General features: G+C 47.4%; 1 protein-coding gene across 8 annotated transcripts in view; it reads left to right on the top strand.

Moving 5' to 3' along the window:
* Positions 1 to 16,156, top strand: part of Arhgap17 (Rho GTPase activating protein 17) — a 93,168-nt gene extending 77,012 nt beyond the window's left edge. For 2 of the 8 annotated variants that reach the window (XM_029479222.1, XM_029479223.1), the window contains 4 exons: positions 449 to 682; positions 2,929 to 3,098; positions 8,290 to 8,796; positions 15,189 to 16,043. In XM_029479222.1, the coding sequence (XP_029335082.1) occupies positions 449 to 682; positions 2,929 to 3,098; positions 8,290 to 8,796; positions 15,189 to 15,319 (1,042 nt within the window). In that variant the 3' untranslated portion in view covers positions 15,320 to 16,043. Of the gene's footprint in view, positions 1 to 448; positions 683 to 2,928; positions 3,099 to 8,289; positions 8,797 to 9,810; positions 9,859 to 11,382; positions 11,432 to 15,188 lie in introns of all 8 variants that reach the window. The other 6 variants (XM_021166493.2, XM_029479221.1, XM_021166495.2 and 3 more) reach the window with 6 other exon arrangements.
* The last annotated feature ends 5,550 nt before the right edge of the window (positions 16,157 to 21,706 follow it).

Genomic DNA, 21,706 nt, shown 5'->3' with positions numbered 1-21,706 from the left:
CTGTTTTTTCCAGCTATCCATAGCTTTCAGCCAAATGCACACATACACACAATTGCGTCTGTGTCTCCTGCAAGCTCAGAGGCAGTGGTGTGGCCTTGCACAGCCACTGGTGTGCTTCTGGATGTGGCTTCCACCTCCTTCTCACATTTGAGATGGGAACTAAGTGTCACTCAACATGAGGCTGCCTGCTCGCTCTCAGCTGCACACACCCACCTGATCACGGGCATCTGTTGATCAGTATGTGAGGTGTTGGCTTTGCTAGGGTTCAAAGCCAGATCCAGGTGCTTGCTTTGGTAACTGGGATGACCACTGACATGTCTTGCCACTTACCTGCATGCTGGGCAATGTGGGCGGCTTCCCTTCCGTGGTTTTAACGGTGAGAACCTGCGGGCTTCTGTCTCTCTAGTCGGCATGTGTGGTGTGTTGACTGTTTCTTCTCTCTGTGTAGCTTTGGTGTGAAGCTAATGGACTTCCAGGCCCACCGGCGGGGTGGCACTCTAAATAGAAAGCACATAGCCCCCGCTTTCCAGCCGCCACTCCCGCCCACGGATGGCAACGCCTTGGCTCCAGCAGGCCCAGAGCCCCCTTCTCAGAGCTCTAGGGCTGACAGCAGCTCAGGGGGTGGGCCTGTCTCCTCTTCCGCGGGCATATTGGAGCAGGGGCTGAGCCCAGGTGACAGCAGGTAAGGAGCCCACTTTTGCTGGCAGACAAGGCTGGATGCCCCTGCCTACTTCCAAGTGGCCGTCTTTGGCATGGTGGCAGAGAGCAAACCAACGTTGCTTTCACTCCTTTGGTTAGTGGGGGAGAGAGATTGCAAATTGCTTGTTTGCTTTTCTGTTTTCAAAAGAAAGCAGCACTTGTTGGTGTGCTTTGGTGCTGGAAAGTAGAGACTAACAGGTGTCTAATGGTGTGCTCAGCCTCTGCCTGTTGAGTGTGTAGCTCTCAGTGTTCACGTACTCTTTGCCTGGGCGCTAGCTGAGTCGCAGGATTCTTGCCATTTGTCATCCGTTTGCTCGTTTAATAATTACATTCAGTTGCACAGAGTTGCCGGATAGCTGCTGGTGCACCAGGCTGCCAGCACACGGGGTGACCAAGGGTCCCTCCACCCCTTAGGCACATGAGTCCAAGGAAGAAAATAAGGTGGCATGTGTTCTGAAAAGGCTTGTTCATTTGCTTGAACTTCTGACACGATGCTGGGAGCTGGGCTTCACAGTGGATTACCTTACGAGGCCTTCAGGTTGGAGATTTCTGCTCTGTACCCAGAGGCCACTGCAGGACTGATCTCTGCTTCAGATCTGGTGGCTCTGCAGGAGATGAGCCCTGCCCAAGTGCTGATGTTTCAATTGTCATTGTTTTAATCTTTGTCTTTGGACAGCCACACAGTGCCACATGGTCACAAATGCACAAATGTGCATATATGTGCAGTAAATGTGCACACAGCAAAGCCTGTTTACCCATGTGTGGTTTATCACACAGATGGGTTTTCCTTGCAGAACTCTGATTGCATCTTTTTGGTGGTTAGCCCGTAATCCCAGTTACTTGGAAGGAAGAATAATTACAAGTTCAAGGCCAGTCTGGGTAACAGTGAGACCTTGTCTCAAAGTAAAAACTAAAGCATAGGGCTGAGGATGTAGCTCAGGTTGGAGCACTTGCATGGTATGTCAGTAGACGTCAGAGAGAGCACAGGACTCTTGTTTTATTGCCATAGCTGGACTCAGTGCTTATGTTCATCCATGAGTCCTGTAATCTAGGGAAGTCATCTTTCAGTCAAGAAGTCTTGGCTCTGCTTTAGGAATGTGCTGTCAGTGACCACTCCAACATGCGGGCCTTGGTTTTAGAGTAAATGGTTTTTGTTTGTCCAAGTGATAAGCCAATTTCCTTATGACATTCAGTTTGTTTAACCAAAGCTGAATATTTAAGGAAGTAGTCAGTCGTCTGCAGAAAGAGGAGTGTGTGTCAGCTGTCAGTCTGCCTTCTAGTTTCTATACTTGAATATCTCTGTGCATCTGCCCTTTGGTGACCTTGACAAAATGTAATCTTTGGTATAGAAAGCTGTGAAGCAGGAAGTAGGAGGCCTGAGTCGGCTGTCAGCTTTAGGCTGTCATCGGGCAGCTCGTCCAGGTAACTGATGGCAGAGTTGCCTTATGTTTGTTCCTTTCGTACGACAGCGAGGAAAAGGTCCCCAAGCCTCATTTGCTTAAAATAACACCCAATCTAAGGACCTGCAAAACCAAACAGGAGGCTCTGTGGATGCTCTGAAATGCTTGGCAAAGTAGCCAAAACTTAGTCTGTTACAGGGAATCTCAAAATGCCTAGTCTCTGAGTAAGATCTACTTATCTGCCCAATCCGAGCTTTTTAAAATGTCAGATAATCTTCATCTCTCTGGGTTCTTATATACACAGACCCAGCTGACTATGTTTCCGATGATTTCTCAAACTCTTTCTGTAGGGCTGGAGAGATGGCTCAGTGCTTAAAATACCCGATGCTCTTCCAGAGGACCAGAATTCAATCCCCAGCACCCACAGGCCTGCAACCCCCTGTAACTCTAGTCCTCCTCTGACGTCTGCGCACACCTGCACACATGAAGCACACACACAGATCTTAAAAACAAAACCCCATTGTGTTAGACCCTGTTTTGTTTTGTCTGCCATTCTCCAGACGGTACAGCATGCCCGGCATTCGGTAGCTTCTCCACTGTCTTGGTTGTTATGAGAGGTGACTTACGGTGCCCAGGAAGGTGTTGACAGTCAGGTTCTAATGCCATTTTGAATACAGGGCTGCCACAGCCTTGACTTTTGGTATCTGTAAGAAGTCCTGGAACTTCAAATTCCCAGCCCCCCTACAAGGATGAACTAGATTTTATGTGCTTAGCTTTTACCAGGGAATGCCTGACCTCTGACTTCTAACTTCACGTTTACCCTTCTCAGTCCTCCAAAACCCAAAGACTGTGTGTCTGCAGCTGTCCCTGCAGCAGGAAGAAACAGCAACCAGATGACCACGGTCCCAAACCAGGCTCAGACAGGTGGCAACTCCCATCAGCTCTCAGTAAGCACACCTCACAGTGCAGCTGGTCCCAGCCCACACACTCTGCGTCGGGGTAAGTGTCCCACATTCCTTGTGCTTGGGGAAAGTATAAGAACTTCTGGGAGCTACTGCAAAGGGTCAGGAGGGAAGACTCTGAGAAGTCCTTTTCATGCCTGTTAACAAGTAACAAGCAGGAAAATCAGTCATCAAAGAGAAAAAAGCATTGACGAAAACTGAAAGCATAGAGAAAGAAACGCCAGAACTGTAAAGGTCAACCAGCAGAAAGTGAATTCTGCAGTCACTTCTGGGCTTCTAGGAAGTTGGTGTTCCAAGCCGTTGCTGTTTAGGAACCGCCTCTGATACTAAACTTTGTGAGCCAGACTTGCAGGGTCAGGGTTTTCTGGGTTTGGAGTAATATAATCTAAACAGCTCCCACCTGTCTCCTTTGCTCTCCTCAACCCAGCAGCCAGGGCTGTTGCTCTAAAACACAAAGAAGCCATGTCACCAATCCCATCTCTCCCACAGGCACAAGGCATTTCTGTCATGCCACTCTCTGATGTTTTTGTCAGAGCATTTATTTTTCTTTCTTCTGTAATTATTCCCAACCCCTGTGCCATGGTGCACATATAGGATCAAAAGACAGCCTTGGGTTTTGTCCTCCCCTTCCACCTGTTTTCCCACTGCATTCTGGGTCAGCTGCCCAGGGCAATTCTGGGGATTCTCTCGAGTCCACCTCCCATCTCCATTGGAGGAGCATCCCAGGTGTGCTCCCATGCCTGGCTTTCCATGGGTGCTGCTCCTCACGCTCGCATACCAAGTGCTTTACCTGCCTGAGGCATTGTGTCCTACTGCTGAGTGTCTTTCTTGACCTGAATTTGTAAATTTGTTTAGTTCATTATCATTCTTCCCAAGATCTTAGTGAGCTTCTCTCTCTCTCTCTTTTTTTTCCCCTGAGACAGGGTTTCTCTGTGTAGCCCTGGCTATCCTGGAACTTACTTGTAGACCAGGCTAGCCTCAAACTCAGAAATCTGTCTGCCTCTGCCTCCCAAGTGCTGGGATTAAAGGCGTGTGCCACCAATGCCCGGCCTTATTTGTCTATTGCTTAACATTTTACCCACATGTGTGCCTGCCAGAGATGGCACTCAGTAAGCTCATGAGGTCTAGAGCTCTGGGTGCCTCAGAGATCTGGAAAAACTGGGACTAACTTTATTCCTACCTTAGTCAGTATTGTATTGCTGTGAGGAGACACCATGTTAAAGACAGCTCTTACAGAAGAAAGCATTTCACTGAGGGGTTTGTCTACAGTTTCAGAGGGTTACGTTAGTCCATGAGTGTCCTGCACGGAAGCAGACAGGTGCTGCTGGAGCAGTAGCTGAGAAAGAGCTTTACATCCTGCTCTGTAGGAAGCAGGCAAGCAGACCCTGGGTCTGGGGTGGGCCTTGCAAGCCTCAGAGCCAACTCTATTGACAAGGCCACATCTCCTATTCCTACAAACTTCCACTAACTGCCACAATCCCCGACTCTGAACCCTTGTTGATTTCTGGAGGTGTTTTTTTGGTTGTCAAAAAGGGCAGGAGGTGACAACAGTTAGGAAACAAAGGCAAGTATTCTATAAGCAATGGTGGTGTGCAGCACAGCTGCTAGTGCTGCTCAAGTGGAGAGACCATGGTCTAGAGAGGGTCGTGTTCCAACAAAGATGCATGAGGAAAGCCACACCTCTTACTGCGGGTCCAGCCAGTTAAAGTCCATGTGGACCAGGTTGCCCTGGGTTCCCTACTGTGTTTACTAATGTGTGAAAGATCCTCGCCTCAAAGTGTCTCATCATTTTGGTTGCTTGAGAAACAGTGAATTTAACATAGAAAGGGCACATGTATTCGGGAACGTGCCAAGTTTGTATTCTTTTCCATCTCTCTGAAATTAAGCCTGGGGAAAGACAGTCCTTTACCATTGGAAAACTTCCAGGTAGGAATGAGGAGGATATGGATACAGTGCTGCCGAGAAGTCACACGAAGACTGTCTGACTTACAAAGGGATTTATAGTCCTGGAGGCTGGGAAGTCCAAGGGTCACTTGGTGTCCATCTCATGGTGAGACCTTATGCTGCTTCAACTCCTGATGCAAAGCAGAAGTTAAAGGAGCCCCTTTAACTGGCTGTAGGAGAGCCAGAGAGCCAAAGGCAGGAACGATTCATGAGACTTCCTTCAGGCCTCCCACTAGGCCTTGCCTCCCACTGAGAGTTGCATTTCCAACACACAAAACTCGGAGCAGGGAACTTAAATCACACCACTGAGCACGTAACAGTAGTACAGACTTCTGCACACGTGCTTCCAGGAGTGCACAGTGACCCTCGGGGAGAGGTGGGCTAAGAGAAGAGTAGACACGAGCTGCAGACTTTGGAGAAGCTGGAGCGCGCTCTCCAGGATCAGCACTTAGAGCAGCTCATGGCAGACTGTGAGGCCTCTTCTCTACTAGTGTAGATGACAAGTGTGTCCAGCCCAGGAGATGCTGACACTCAGCCGCGTGGGCTGCAAGGGCTCCAGGAACAGGACTCAGGCCACCCCCTTGCTTGCTCTGCACCCTTTCTTTCTGGCCATGCTCTAGTCATTAGATTCTCATGAGTCCTGACCCCATGCTATAATGGGGACGTGAGAGGCACTTACTGATGGCCTGTGGGAGGCATCAGGCTCTAGTAAGAATGGGGAGCGGCTTGAAAGGGTTGTTCAGCTTTCACCACAAAACCAGCTGAACAATCGAGCTGCCTGGGATGGGGCAGGGAGAGGGCAGGCAGGCAGGCCACAGGCGGTGTCATCAGAAAGGACCAGAGTCTGTTGCAGTGACCACAGGAGAGGAATCCAGGAGATCTGACCTATATCCTTGATGCCATGTGAGGGCATTGTAGAAGATGAAAAAGACCCTGAACTCCACAGTATGTGTTTTGGCTTTAGCCTAAAGGTATACACTGCTTACAGGATGCTAACTTGACCTTTTCCAATGTGTCCTACATGTAAATAGGGGAAATAAATATACAAGGAGGGGCAAAAAATGAAGGAGCGTTGTATTAAATTCACTGTTGGATTTTTTTTTTTTTTTTGAGACAGGATCTCACTGTGTAGCCCAGGCTAGCCTCACACACTCAAAGTATTCCAACCTCAGCCTCCTGAGCACTAGGATTACAAACGCGCGCCCCTCCCCCTTCTCTGTAGCATTTGTGCTCTTTCTAAAGCACTCTGCAAACACTAATGAACATTAATCCACGTTTTAAGCAGGAAGGCAAGCTGAGTTCTGGTATGGTCACAGGCCCTATTGCTCTCCTGCCCTGTACGCTCCATCTGTCCTGTCTGCAGTCCTCCCTGCAGTCCAGCTCAGCTGTAGCTCAGCTATAGCTCTACTTTTGGAGAGATGGCTCCCCAGAACCCACAAGGCCCTACAGGACAAGTTTTATTCTGCCTGCCTGCACCTCAGCATCCCAACCCCTCTGTCCTGGCCCCAGACACGCCCTGTGTTTCTCCATCCCGGCTGCCCTGTGTGCTGTTCTTTGGCTTCCTCCCCTGAGTCTTCTACATTGTAAATGTCAGGCGTGAGTTCATCTCCAGTGTGAGTTTACAGTTAGTGCTGCTTAGAGCAGAAAAGCAGCCTTCTCCCCTCCCCTTCCTTTTCTCTTCTTTTTCTTCTTTTTCTTCCTCCTCCTCTTCCTCACAGCTTACATCAGCCAGAGTGTGGCTAATATTCCAAAGAGCTTTTCCTTTGTAAGCTGACTGTTGTTTCTGTAGGGAAAGATTTTATGAGTCAGTGGGCTCAGAGTTCTAGGCCAGTAATTCAGAGCAAACACCATGTAACCCCTCTTGCTGGGCCCTGTGAGTAGGAAGAAAACAGTGTGGGAAGGAAGAAGAGGAAAAGGAATTCTGGGAGACCACATGAGATGGGTTTGAATCTGTTCCATCACCTCTTAGCTATGCAATTGTTAGAAAATAACCTGCCAGGTTGCACTCTGGGTCAGTCCCACAGTGACCTAGTGAGATGGACAGATGGAAATAGAGGCCTGGTTTGCAGATGAGTGGTGCCTGCTTATTTTTGTCCTCTGGTTCCTCCTGTCTCGGGTTCTCAGTGTGACCTCAGGAGGGATGGAAATGTGTTCAAAATGCTCCTCTTTGCCCCCATCATCCTCTCTTTACCACCAGATTCTGTTCAGATCTAAGATGGCCGCAGAGCAAGGATTGTGATTCATCTCATTTTAGGGAAACAGATGCAGGCTTGTTTGTAATTGATTCTATCTAGAATGTATCCAGAATTGGTAGAATTTCCATGAGTCAAAACCAAAGTCAGTCTGAGGGGAGGATGTAGCCCAGTGGTAGAATGCATGCCTAGCATGGAGGGACCCTAGGTTCAGTCCCCAGTGGCTACCCTCCCCCACACCGACCTCAGACCCTGCAGGAAATGCTTGGGCAACTGTGAATGGAGGTGGGCTGCCTCTGTTCTTCCCTCCTGGATTTGTTCCCATACTTTTAAGTCAAAGTGCATAGGGACTCTGGAAAAGAGCCACAAAGCAACCCTCTATTTTCTGTTTTGTGTGGGTGTGTAGCCTCTCTTAAACTGAGTTCTCTTCCTTTTGAACTTGTAAAATGGCAGGTCACTAAAGACCTGTATATATACCATGCACTTAACTTCTTACATAAATTGCTTATATTGGACTACTTTAAGTTTACAATTCTGTTCCCACTATGCCTGCTACCCCATTGTTACTGTCTGGCTTTATCACCCCACATTTGTCATAGCCGAAACACCGGTGTCATTGTCATTAATTCCACACTGGATTTAGCTCTTCCATTTGTCCAGAATTCCCATCTTGCCTTCCACTTCCTGCCCAAGAGACACCTTAGCACAAGAGTTCTCCTGGCAGCCCGGCGGTGGTGGCGCACGCCTTTAATCCCAGCACTCGGGAGGCAGAGGCAGGCGGATTTCTGAGTTCGAGGCCAGCCTGGTCTACAAAGTGAGTTCCAGGACAGCCAGGGCTATACAGAGAAACCCTGTCTTGAAAAACCAAAAAAAAAAGAGTTCTCCTGGCTCCTTAGCGTCCTCAGGTTGGGAAGGGTTCTGTTTTTCCTTGGTTTCTGTGGCTTTCTGTTTGCCAAATGTTCTTGGGAGTGGACGGGTCTAGAGCTAGGGGCCCATACAGCAGGCCCTCTCCTGATATGTCTGTACCCCTCTCACAACCACACCCAGTCCTAACCCCTGCTCTCACTGACCCTGTCTTTCTCTTCTGTGCAGCTGTGAAGAAACCTGCCCCCGCACCCCCCAAACCAGGAAACCTACCTCCTGGCCACCCTGGAGGACAGAGCTCTCCTGGCACAGGCACATCCCCAAAGCCAAGCGCCCGAAGCCCATCACCGCCTCAGCAGCAGCAGCAGCAACAGCAGCAACAGCAGCAGCAGCAGACCCCAGGCATGCGCCGCTGCTCCAGCAGCCTGCCTCCCATCCAGGCGCCCAGCCACCCACCACCACAGCCTCCAACACAGCCTCGGTTGGGTGAACAGGGACCAGAGCCGGGCCCCACGCCTCCTCAAACCCCCACACCACCTAGCACCCCACCCCTGGCCAAACAGAATCCATCACAAAGTGAGACCACACAGCTGCACGGAACCCTCCCAAGACCACGGCCAGTACCCAAGCCCCGAAACCGGCCTAGCGTGCCACCACCCCCACATCCACCTGGCACCCACACGGGGGATGGTGGCCTTACACCCTCAGTGCCCACAGCCTCCAGAATCATTACTGGTGAGTAGCAAGTGCGCTGTGTTCACTTGGGCCTCCCTTGAGGGCAGTCAACACCAAGCCAGATCGGGCATGTACATGCTGGGGGCACAGCCACACTTCTTCCCTTGAGCCGTGTGTGGCTGCTTTTCTATCAAGACAGCACAGATCATAAGGCCTGTAGCATTCTTCTGGGTGTAAGAGATCTTCATTTACATACTGTAAAGGCAAATGCCTTTAAGTCCAGGTGGAAGGTGTGGTACAGCATGGACATGGAGTTCACAGGGAGTCCTTCTCAAAAGCTGGGCATAGTGGACAATACCTGGGGACAGGAGCCTCATCCACAAAGCAAGTTCCAGGCCACGCTGGACTTATTCTAGAAGTAAAAATGCACAAAGTGCAGGATTTCAGAAAGCATCGTCTGTGCTAAATCGAATGCTCTGCGAAGGCAGATCTTCTGAGCAGATCATATCACTGTGCTAGCCTCACATGGCTTAGGGGGAGTGAGTGGAGATTTTCCCATCATTCCCATGGGTCTGCCCTAGGCATGAGGTTGATTGTACATTGTAGAGCTGTCTTGTGGGATGTTTTAATAGATAGTCCTATAAAGCATGATCATCTTATTTAATCAAAGGAAGAATGTTTCCACCTGGGTACTAGACTTCTTATTAAGTTTGAAAAATAATGGGTTCTTTGTGTTTTTAATGGTCATGTGGGCTATGCATCATTTCTTATCAGCAGCTTGCTTTTAATTACTGCAACCTTGCTGTGGGTTGTCCTATATGGGAGCATGCTAGTAGAAGCCACTGAGCTGTTCCTCTGGCTCTCCAGCCCTCACAAGTGACTTCTCAGAGATGATAATCCAATGCTAAACCCAAAGTAATAAGTTAACTAACTACAAAAAGATTTTTTTTCCAGGACTATAATGTATAGTTTAACGTATGTTACCCGTAGTTAATAACTGTTTCTATGACAGCAGGCTGTTTGTTTGAATAGCACAAAGCCACATTGGTTTCTTTGCTGTGTGTTTCCCACTAGATGCCCTTCCCGGTTCCCTCACAGGTGGGGAAGGTTTCCAGAACTAAGGTCTGTAACTCCAGCAGCTTGACCTGCAGCTGCAAGCGCCCCCGCTTAGCCATGTCCTGTGTGTGCTTTTGACTTTGTGCTCAGAGTGGCCATCAGTCAGCCATCCATCCTGTAGCGTATAGTTGTGCCTTTTGTCCCATCAGAAGAATGTTGAGCTTTGGATTTGCTCCAAATCTAAGACATGGCTGTCATAGGATGAGCTCTCAGTGTGGAGCCCTCAGATAAGATGCTGTACTGTTCCATTTTTTTCTTTGGGTAAGCCCCTCCCAGTGTTCCATTCTCCTCAGTGCTTATCACTGGCTCATCAGGATCCTGGTCTCAGAAGAGGACCAGGGCACCAGCAACACAGAAAATTAGGCATCCCTGTGCTTTGTGCTTTAATTTTTAATTTTGTATCCTAAGTGCAAGGTAACTGCATGGAGCTTCTTAATTGATGTCTAAAACTCTCAGCCCCTCCAAACTTCCCAGATAATCCTCCTGAGTTCCCTTTATGCCCTCTGCATCCAGCATGCTTACATTTTGCTTTCCTAAGCCGTATGAGCTTTTAAAAGACACATGGAGGCTCACCTGAACATACATTTGGGCATTTATTGAGCAGCAAAAGGCTCCCATAGGGCACAGTTGCTTTATTCAGTTCAAGCTTGAAATGGTGGAGGACACAGACATTCATCCGCTTTCCTCAGGACCTGGTAATTAATCCGTTAGTTGAGTGACTAAACCTTAGTTAAGGCTGAGCCTTTTAACACTTTAATACTTAGGACACCAAAATTTTCCTCAGTTCTTTTAACTAGATTAGAGAACTCTGCAAACCAGGTATATTCCTGTTTTATAATACCATGGACACCCACACCCATAGTATTGCCATATATGTGTGTTTATTGCCAAAAGATTGTCTTAATTGATTTATCATTCACTACACTTTATAGTGAGGTAAAATTTTACTTTTAAAAATTATCTTAATTCAAAAAAAAAATTATCTAAGATGTTACCTGGTTTTTTAAATCTTTGCTATAAATTTTCTTAGCACAAGAAATCCAGGGTCCCTGTAATTTCCTTTATATTGTAGCATTAACCTGAAGTATCTTAAGGCCCCCCAGCCTACACACACTTGGAAATGTATAGAAGGCCAGCATGTGGAATTTAGGAATCTCCTAGCATGGATCATGCTGTTAGTGTCTCCTCTTAGATAGAGTCCTAGGATTTTCAAGATAAAGTACACAGCACAGACGTTTATTGTGGCATGCTTTAACTTGGGAAACTTTGGAAAGATTCCTGAAACCATCTCACCATTTGCATCATTTAACTTAAAGCTTCGGGTGTTAGGAATTGAGTGAATGCTTGTGGGCAGGGCACACTGCCAAGCGACTTGGTAGCTCCCTCCCTTCTTCCAAGCTCAGTCTCAGAGCTCTGGAGAAGGGAGGGATTCTGGACCATCCTAAATGTCAAGCTCTCATTGTAACTCTGTAAAGCAGAAGGATTTTAGCAAAGAGTATTCTAATTTAAACATTTTATTAAATAATTTAGATGTATGACCTGCCATATTCAGTAAGAACTGAAATTGGAATGATTAATGGTAAGGAAAAGGCAACTGATTGGCCAAAGCATTTTTGCTACTTTATGATCGTATTTGTGCACTAATGGCTGCCACTAACCAAGTCACCCTAACCTTGCCTGCCTGCACCCCTACTAATAGTGCATGTACTAAGGAGAGCTCGCTGTGTCCATGCCTGCTCCTCATTGTTCATGGACTTTAACAGGTGGTCACTGGGCTGGCCTTGTTACTCCTTCATTTGCATTCCTTCCTCTTCTAGCAGGCTTGAGATGTAGTAGACAGAGCATGTGCTATAGCATGGGGAAGGCACAACCTGGTTGATGTGTCAAGGGCCCACATTAGGCACAACGAGTAAAGGGATTAAATCAGATGAAATAAGAAAGGCTCTAACGGCCCATAAATAGCAGTGGGTGAGCGAAGGATAGTTATCTGTTACCATGTAACATGCCAGACTAGGCCTTGTAGGACCCAGAGAGAGACAAGAGGTCACAGGCACCACTTAGGTATTGAGATCTTTATTTTCTAGTTGCAGACGTTTGCTTCTAGCCTGCCTTTGAAGGCTGTCTCGCCCTGTTTTCTGAAGGCAGGGAAGTACGAGATCTCACTTGCCCTGTGTGAATTTTATCCCAGCATTAGGCTTTTCCGATGCATTCAGTGCCACCTCCCACATAGGAATACAGACCCACTATTTCATCAGATACCTGTGCTATTACTACTTGTAGCTGGACATTTACTGCGTTTCTGCTTCTAATTGCAGTTTCATATGTAGATGGCATATTCATGGGAAGTCAGACATTCAGTGAGATTGAATCCCACCTTTAGCTAGAGCAGTGGTTCTCAACCTGTGAATTGCAGCACCAAAAAAACCATCAAAAAAACCCACAAGTTTTTACATCACAGTTGATAGTAGTAGCAGAATTACAGTTATGAAGTAGCAATGAAAATAATTTTATGATTGAGGGTCACCACAAGATGAAGGACTGTAAAGGGTCCCAGTAGTAGGAAGGTTGAGAACCGCTGGTCATTCTGTTGTTCACAGACCAGACTTGCTAAGGAATCCAGGGCTTTCAGACCTGAGAGAGGCTGGGTGGGTGACAGTGATGTTCGGGGCTTTACTTTGCATTGGGTTGCTTTCCAGGATGTGTTTAGATTTGGTGCTTATATGAGTTGATATCAAAATAGCATTTTTGAAGAAAAGGGTTGCAACCTAAAGCACATAATCAAAATTATTGGAGTGAAAATTCTTCTAGACCCATACCTTAAACTCTATAGAGTGCCAGTCCTGCCCCTTGGAAGCCTGTTCCAAGAAAGAATGAGTTCCATTTGTCAGGATCCCAGGTCCATCTCACTGTCCTCCCTGTGCCTTGAGGCCAAGCAAGGCCTGTTACCTGATGCTCTTTTCTGCGTTTCTTGTTATCATCTTTAAATTATCTTTAATACGAACGTCTTGGAGATGTGTAGAATCATTAAAAGCGGAAAAAAGAAGGCTTGAGGGTGTCTTCTAAAATGACACTTTCTTACTGCAGTGAACCAGGTGTTCACTTCAGCCATTACCTCCTCAGACAGTGTCTTCTCCTTTGGGAGCTCACAGAGGATGCACATGGTCCTCTGGGAGGTGGAACACACAGTGCAGTCCAGAGAGACCAGACATGCTGTCTTTGCTTTGTGTATGACCTGTGCTGGCATGTCACCTTGATATAGTGGTGCCCCTGATCTCCACAGTGGAGCTAATGCTGGTATAGTGTGTACAGCAGCTCACTGACGTGGTCTGACAGTTGCTGTGGAATGCACGTGTCTTCATTTTGCAGTAGATGCATAGCTGTCCTTCCAGAAACTGACCCTGCACACAGTGCAGCCTATCTTCCCATCTTACCACTCTCTGCACACGCTCCATTGTTTGCTGTCACAAAACAGTTTCTTATTCTTAGGAGAATAAGAGAGACTGGGGAGGACAGATTAGACAGACAGGAGGCAGAGGAGAGCCATGTCCCTTATACCTCACCACATTGGTTTTGTTCTAAATGTATTATTGTTTTCATCATAAGTAGAGAATTTCAGAAAAGTACAAATTAAGAAATGATATATATGCGAGGCAGTAGTGACACATTTAATCCCAGCACTTGGGAGGTAGAAGCAGGCAGATCTCTGAGTTCAAGGCAAGCCTGGTCTACAGAGCAAGTTCCAGAATACCCAGGCTACACAGAGAAGCCCTATCTTTAAAAAAAGAAAGTAATTTTTAAAAAATGTATCTAGATTGATTTAGGAAAAGAAGAGCCAGTTTGTCCTCTGTGACAGCTGGCACACGAGCAGAGGTGTCAACAAGTAGACATCTGGTTACTAGGCATTTTCATTCTGCATGCTCATGTCTGTTCCTTAGTCCATGTGAACTCCCTGGGCTAGCAGTGGCATCTGTGGTAGGTAGGGTTATAGGGGCAGAGACTGAGTCTGCGATGATTTTCTTGTTCACTGCTGCCTTGAGTCATGGCCACCTCTCTGCCTTAGGCTATGAAAAGGGAGGGTTGGCAAGGTGTTTGCACTAGCCCACTGTTTATCTGTCCATCTACTACCTAGCTTTATAGGGTCTGCTTTGTACCAGTCATGGCTGTAAGCACTGAACAAGACAGATATGCCCTTGCTCTGTGTGAGCCACAACTCTGAGATGGCCTTAATTCTGTGTACACAGGCCGCTTTTGATTGTCTGTGAACCATGAGATTCGGACCCATTCTGTTTATTTTTGAGTTCCTATAAATCTGGAGTGTCTGGAATGATGCTGAGCGCCTGGACCCTTTAACTCCTTGGCACCTCCATAATCTAAACATTTCCCCTAGTTAGGGTACAAGGACAAGTTTCTTGACCTAGGAAAAAGTAAACCTACAGCTCAGAACTATACGGAGAGAGACCAGGAGGGGCTCTGAGGAGGGGAAGAAACCAGTCTCCTGCCTTACATAGGGGTTTCGACAAGGCCCCGTCTGTCTCGTTTACTAGTGTATCCTCAGCAGCAGAGCAGGAATGAGCATGTGGTAGTCTAGAAGAGAGCTGTGGTGAATGAGGAGGGTCTTGTGAGCATGGAAGGGAGGGGCTTACGGCCTGTATATTTTCCATAGTACTGAAGGAATTTTCAATCAACCGAAGAAGATATAAAAAGAGATTTCAGTGTATTCGTATTAGAAAAATAGTATTTAGAGATGTGGTGGTCTACTGAAGTTGTTCACAAAAGGTGACTGTATCCCACGGGGAACACTTAACAGTTCCTGGAGACATTTCAGGTTCTCTCTCTGGAGGTCAGTATGCTGTATGCCACCAGCATTTTGTTGGTAAAAGCTGCCAGACTACCCAGTATCCTACAGTGCCGAGGACAGTCCCTACAACTCAGAATAACTCAATCTAAGCTTTGATTCAGTGCAGGTTGAGGTCACAGCTTTATCACCCAGAGGTAAATGCCTGCAGCCTCAGAAAAGAGTTCTTCCCAGGGCAATCGTCCCCAGCAACATAGAAGCTGTTAGGAACGCTCAGTGCAATGGAGGCCTAGGTGAGAGTAGAATTGCCCTCACTCAAAGCAAGCATCCTTCAAGGGTCACATCCCTCCAGCTGCCCAGTCTCTCTGGATTCTCAGTAGGCTGTGGTAGGCAACTGCTGCCTAGGGTCTCAAGGCCTTGAAACCTTTGGAAAGGGCTGTGTTTGTGCATGGGCTGTCTTGGATCTTCTAGCCTCCTCCTCAGTGCATTGGTGGCATTTGGACCTCACTCTTACTAATGTCTCTTCATGTTTTTTGTCCAGACACCAATTCTAGGGTTTCTGAATCACTTCGCAGCATCTTTCCTGAAATCCATTCAGACTTGGCAAGCAAAGAAGTGCCTGGCCACATCCTGCTGGACATAGACAATGACACAGAAAGTACTGCATTGTGAAGAAAGCCACTTGCCAGCCTTTGGCCCTCCATCCCAGTGAACGGAACTGGGTCAGGCAAGCCTCTGTCTCTGCAGACCAAACAGTGAGAAGCTTTTAGTGGGGGAAGGAAGGTCTGACTACGAGGGACTAGACTCCCACGGCCCAAGGAGAAGGTGAGGGCCAGTCCTCAAAGCTGAATGACCTGTGTCGTAAAGAAGTTGGCTTGCTTTATCTAGGATGAAAATCATGCCAAAAATGATCAGGACAAAGAAATACCGACAGCAAAAGGAGTATTACTGCCGAGAGGTGTATGGGAAGCTTTTGCCAGAGCTGTCAGCTCAGACAGCTCTGATTGTGACTAAGAAGAGACTTACCTATCTATTTAATAAAACATTAATTATGCAAGTTGCCTACTTCCTGCTACTTGGACTTTGGTTCTCACATACCAGAAGGAGCTTCCATTCCTTCAGATTTGCTGCAGAATCATTTTGTATTAAATACAGTCTGTCTCCTCCAACCCCCAGAACCTCGAGCATTGGCGACTGCTGGCTCTGTCGCCTCAGCAGAATGGATGCAAGTTGTGCCTTGTGGATTGCCAGAATATGGAGAGAAATATACCGTTCTTTTTTTTAAAAAAGAAAAAAACAAACTATAATTGCTACTTGATAAAGAGCGAATGTTATTCTAGTTTCATGTTTAATTTGAATTAAATATATTCTGTGGTTTATATGAAAACTTGCTAATTCTTAGAGGCAAATTCTTGGATATATACATTTGTGTTTGTGCATATATGTGCATGTGTGAGCTTGCCTGTGTGTTTGTCTATAGGAATTTGAAACAATAGAGAGATGCTAGCATGGTAGTTTCAGCACTTGGGAGGCAGAGGGCTATAAGTTCAAGACCAGACTGGGATACACAGCAAGTCTCTGGGAATGGGAGTGGCGAAGCAGGTGGAGTGACAGGCAGAAGGACCAGGTGTTTAAGGTCATCCTTAACTACATAGTGAGTTGTGGGCCAGCATACACTCTATGAGGCCATGTCTTAGACTGCCCAGCTGTGACCAGCTGCCTGGACCCGTACAGACCATCCATGGTTAAGGCCTCTTTTCAGGTTGCAGTCTTGTATCTCTTTCTAGTCTGTTGAGAAAGACTTGGACTCAGAGAAGCTGATGCCCAGTGACTTTCAGGGCTGTGTGTGTGTGTTCATTGAGAACTATGACTTCCAGCAACCTGAACGTTCCCCTGTCCTGTCTAAGAGTAAGACCCTTAGAGGAGCAGCGTAGGACCTAAGTGAGGCAGTCAGTCTAGACGGCTGTTCTCCTTGTGCCCCCTCCCTACCTAGGGTGCTTTTCTAGATAACAGAGAAGTAGACACTGACATTGGTAGATGCCTGGGACTTTGATTGTTAGAGGTCTGTGATCTCCTCTGGCTTAGAAGACATTGTGACTGGGCACAGGATCTGCCTGCTTGGAATCCCAGCACTCAGGAGGCTGAGGCAAGAGCATTGTGAGCTCAAGCCTCTCTGAGCTGCAACTATCTCACGAACTAGACCAAAAATATGTCACTATGTGTATGTGTTGTTATGTATACACACATTTGTACATCTAAGCAAGATCAAGTATCTCTTCACTCAATGTTCCCTGTACCTCCAAAGCACTTTAAAGTCCTTTATTTGTTAATTACACTGAAGACGTGCACCTGGAAACATTCTCCCTGCCTTTCAAATTTATGTCTGGGCTAAAGAGATGGCTCAGAGGTTAAGAGCACTTGTTCATCTTGCAGAGGACCTGGGTTCAATTCCCAGCACCTGCATAGTGGTTCACAACCATCTCTAACTCCATTTCCAGAGGATCCAATGTCCTCTTCTGACCTCTGTGAATACCAAAGACCCATGTGATACACATACAGGAATACAGAGAAGACACACACACACAAAAATTTATTTTAGTTTTTTTATTAAATTATTTATTTACATTCCAAATGTTGTCCCTCTTCCCTATCCCCCCTCCCAAAGTTCTTCACCCCATCCGCCCTCCCCTCTGCCTCTGAAAGGCTGTTCCCCCACCTCCCTTTTCTGGGGCATCAAGTATCTCCAGGATTAGGTACATCCTTTCTCACTATAAAAAAAAAATAAGTATTTAAAATGTATGTCTGCTGAAGGCTTCCTCTTGCCTTGTTTTTCACTACACTACAGAACCAAGCTGTGGAGAGATTGTTACAGGTTGTACTTAGAGCTCCACCCCTTTTCTAAAGAGCTAGGCATGAGCATTGCCTGCAGGGCCCTGAAGATAACCCCACTGATGCCAGGGCTGTCACTGAGAGAAGAGCTGGGGCTGGAGATGAGAGTTCATACTCACTGTCCCTGCCTGTGGCTCATGCCTGGTGTCGGTGGTGCTAAAGTATACCACACTTACTGTTTGCTTGGGTGGGACCCTGTCTAAATTTTGACTGCCCAGTTCTTAGAAGAAATGAAAATTTTGATTCCACGATGTCAAAAAAATACGAAACTGAAGCTGCCACCCATCCTCACTGAGGGCCAGGCTTATGTGGCACTGAGTGGCTCAGCTCTTAAGGACCACAATCATTATACAATGACTCTCACACGATGCAGAACCAAGAGTGGCACCTGGTTCCCCTTCCCTCTTTAAGGACTTATCATGTGCCCCTTTGTGACACTACATGTGTCCGAGTGTTTTCCCCTGCCTGACATCATGGTGGCATCTCTGGCAATCCAGAAGGTTGATGGTCTCCAGAAAGATGCTTCTAGAATCTGCCTTTCAGATGGTTTCCCTCTCTTTTCCACGGTTTCTCAGAAGCTCTGGGACTGTGTGCTCAGAGTGCCCTGTGGCTACACATTAACACTAGGATCACGGATCCATTCCTCTTCGCACCCCTGTTGCCCGCTTAGCCTTCTAAAAGGAACCTGCTTTTGATCCCACACAGTGAGGAGTTGGCCCCTGGCTGCTCTGCACATTGGAAGGGGTTGTACGCTCTGGACACTCAAGAGTTAGAAGTAGTTAGCGTGATCTGCACCCTGAAACTGGTGGGAATGGACCCCTCTTCTTGGGGCTCCACCTCCCAGTGTGAGCTCATTGGAAGGTCTTAAGGCAAAGCTTCCCCTGGTTGCTTGTGTGTAGTCTGTTCTCAACATTCCTTCCATGCTGTAGAGCATCCATCCTGTCCCTTTACACTAGAGCCTGCACGGACTCTCAGACACAGCCTTCACTAGCAGATGCTTCAAGCTCCACTTTTTTTTTCGTAACATTGGTGGAGCTAAGAAGAAGAAGTGAACTGGCATGGTGCAATCAAACAGTATTAACTGTCCACATTGTGGAGACTGTACCTCTCTGGCTAGTGTGGATTTATACAGCTTTGTACATTTGCGAGCCCCTTAGGCAGGAGGCAGGGGCATCTCTCCTGGCACAGTGCTTAGGAGCTCTGAGTGACAACCAACGGTTACTGTGCATGCCAGAGAAAACCAGCCTGTGAATAAAGAAATCTATAATTGTGTTAAGAGATGGGTGCAAAGGCTGGAGGGGTGCACACACTTGGTTGCCAAAAGTCTCCACTTATCTTGAGGCTGTTTTGTGTTTCCTGTACTACGTCCTCACAGTAAATTGCTTTATTTTGTTTATTGACCCTTTGCATAAAGTTTGCAGGTTTGTTTCTGTTACAGCCAACCAAAAGCCTCATCATACTCGCTAGTCTGAGGAAGCCAACTGCTTCTCGTCCGGCAGCCATGGCCTGTGCACCCCACACAGGCAACAGGCAAACACACCTCCTTCCGCTCCCAACAACTCCAGTGTTCACCATCACACCTATGCCTGCCAGCGATGGTTCTCTGACAAGTGATCACACACCTCACAGCTTCCATGGGTCAGGGTCTGGGGAAAGCTCAGCTAGGGCCTCTGCTAGGATCTCCTAGGGCTGCAGTGAAGGTCTGGTAGGAGCTGTGATTTCATCTGGAGGCTGTGCTGGGAAGGGAAGATCCAAGCTGTCAAACTCCATTTCTGTGTGTTTGTGGCCACAAGGTCTGAGGCCCTTCCCGATTCTGGCCATCCTTTGGAGGTGACTGTTCCTGGTGTCTGCAGGAGTCCCTTATGTCCCTTCAGTGGCTGCTTCATCAAGCAAGCCAGGAAGTCTCCATAGTGAGTCAACTTACAAGACTCTCTAAATCTTTTTTTTTTTTTAATCTAGATTTTATTTATTCTATCAGTGGTTTGCCTGCATGTGTGCCTGGTGCTCACAGAGGTCAGAAGAGGGTATTGCATCCCCTGGAACTGGAGTTACAGATGTGAGCTACCATGTGGGTTCTGGAAACTAAAACTGGCCCTTCTACAAGCACAAGTGTTCTTAACTGCTGGGCTGTCTCTCCAGCCCAAGGCTCTTTTTTCATTACGTAATGTTTTGTGTGTATACAGGTGAGTGTGGGCATGAAGACCAGAAGCTAGCTCTCATGTTCCTCAGATGCTGTCCTCCTTGTTTATTAAGACAAGGTCTCTCTCATGGGCCTGAAGCTCTCTGGAGAGGATAGGCTGGCTGGCTGGCTGGCCAGTGAGCCCCAGAATCTACTTGTCTCCCTAGAACTAGGATTGTAAGTGTTTACCTCAAGCCTGGCCTTTTATTCAGGTTCTGGGGCTCCAACTCGTCACCTTACCAACTGAACTGTATCCTCAGCTCAAGAGAATCATATACAATCTAATCATTACATATAAGACATTACAGTGACATCCCATGAACATCACCCATGTTCTGTGGGTTACATGCAAGTCACATGTTCTTCCCACGTTCAAGGGAAGAGAACCAGGCAGAAAGGCTCACTGACTTCAGTTCCATCCACAGTATGTTAAAGGTCATCACAGATGACACACGTAAGGTTACTTGATAAGGGGAACAACTCCTCAGGTTTGTTTCCATTCTTTCTGCCTGGATCAGAATTCATTCTCTGCACACAAATTATTCTTGTACAGAAAAAAAAAATATGACTTTGGCATTTCATGTAGAAACATTTTTCATGCAAAGACCCTTAGAATTGAAGCCAGGGACTTAAAATTCATTTTGTCCTCCAGGCAAATGTTGGTGGGTTACTCTTCTGCATAGCCCTACTTACACTCTGAGGAGCTAACATGAACAATAGAAACGGGTGTTTAGGTGGGGAGCAGGAAGAGAACATGAGGGTGTCCGTACCTTAGGGAGCTCAGAGCTCAAGTGGACAGTCCATAAAGAAGGGATGGCTGCGGGCGGAGCTGTGAGGTGGCACTAGGGAAAGGAGGCTGGAGTGGTAGGAAGGTGGAGCGCCAGTTGAGAGACAGACTTAACAGAGTTGGAATCTAAGAGGTGGTGAAGACAGTGGGTGATAGAATGGAGTCAACGGGGTGGTGGTGGTGAGGGGTGGGATCGGGGAAGATGGACTCAGCAGGGAGTAAGACTGGAGCAGAAGGTGGTTCTGGGTAAAGAGCATCCGCTGCTCCTCTGAGTACCCAGGCTGTGTTCTCCGTGCTCACATGGCGGCCAGCAACCTTTTGTTCTTGGTGGAAGAGGTGGTTTCACATACACACACACAAGGTAAAACGTTCAGACACATAAAAATAAACCTTTAAAAACGTCTAGGCTTGAGAAGCAGAGGCAGGCAGATCTGTCTGAGTTCAAGGCCAGTCTGGTCAACAAAGCAAGTTCCAGGTGAGTCCTAGTAAGACCTTATCTCACCAAAAATAACCCAAAAAAGTGCTGAGGAGAGGGGAGTGAGGCTAGAACTGGGGGTAGCAAGCAGCGCAGTCAGAGGCTGGCACAGTCAGAGACTGCCACAGTCAGCAGCTGGGCATGGAGGCTGGTAACAAGTTTATAAACTTTCCCAAGGAGAGTGAGCTGAAGAGCTAGAGGAGGTCTGTACTTCAGATCTCTGCAACCCTGTGTTGTAGAGGAAATTGGACCTGGGGTGAGGTGAGACTGGAATCAGGGAGACCCCTTTAGGAGAACTGGTACAGACATTGGACCAAGTAAAGGACAGTGAGAGGTGGGCAGTTGGCTGCTTTTCCTGAGAGGCAAAAGCGGCATAATCTGCTGCCTGCCTGCTTCCTTCCGAGACCTGAGAGTTGACTCAGAATGGCCCAGTTATAAGGAGGACTCGGAAGGCCCCCTCTGCAGAAGCAGCAAGGGCTCCTAGTTTCTGAGCCATCTCTTCAGCCACTAAGCTAGAACTGGAGAAGTGCACACAGTTCCCTCATGTCCTCATGTCTTAATTCTTCTTATTGTATTTTGAGGCAGGGTTTCAAGTAGCCCTAGCAAGGTGGCCTTGACCCAGAATTCCTGGTCCTCTGCTTCTACCTCCCAGGTACTGGGATTGGGGCCGTGGGCCACCCTCTCTCTCTCTCTCTCTCTCTCTCTCTCTCTCTCTCTCTCTCTCTCTCT

This window comes from Mus caroli, chromosome 7 (genome assembly GCF_900094665.2).
Source record: "Mus caroli chromosome 7, CAROLI_EIJ_v1.1, whole genome shotgun sequence".
NCBI classification, from domain to species: domain Eukaryota; kingdom Metazoa; phylum Chordata; class Mammalia; order Rodentia; family Muridae; genus Mus; species Mus caroli.
The sequence above is the reverse complement of the archived record's forward strand: the minus strand, read 5'-3'. Positions and strand labels throughout refer to the sequence as shown.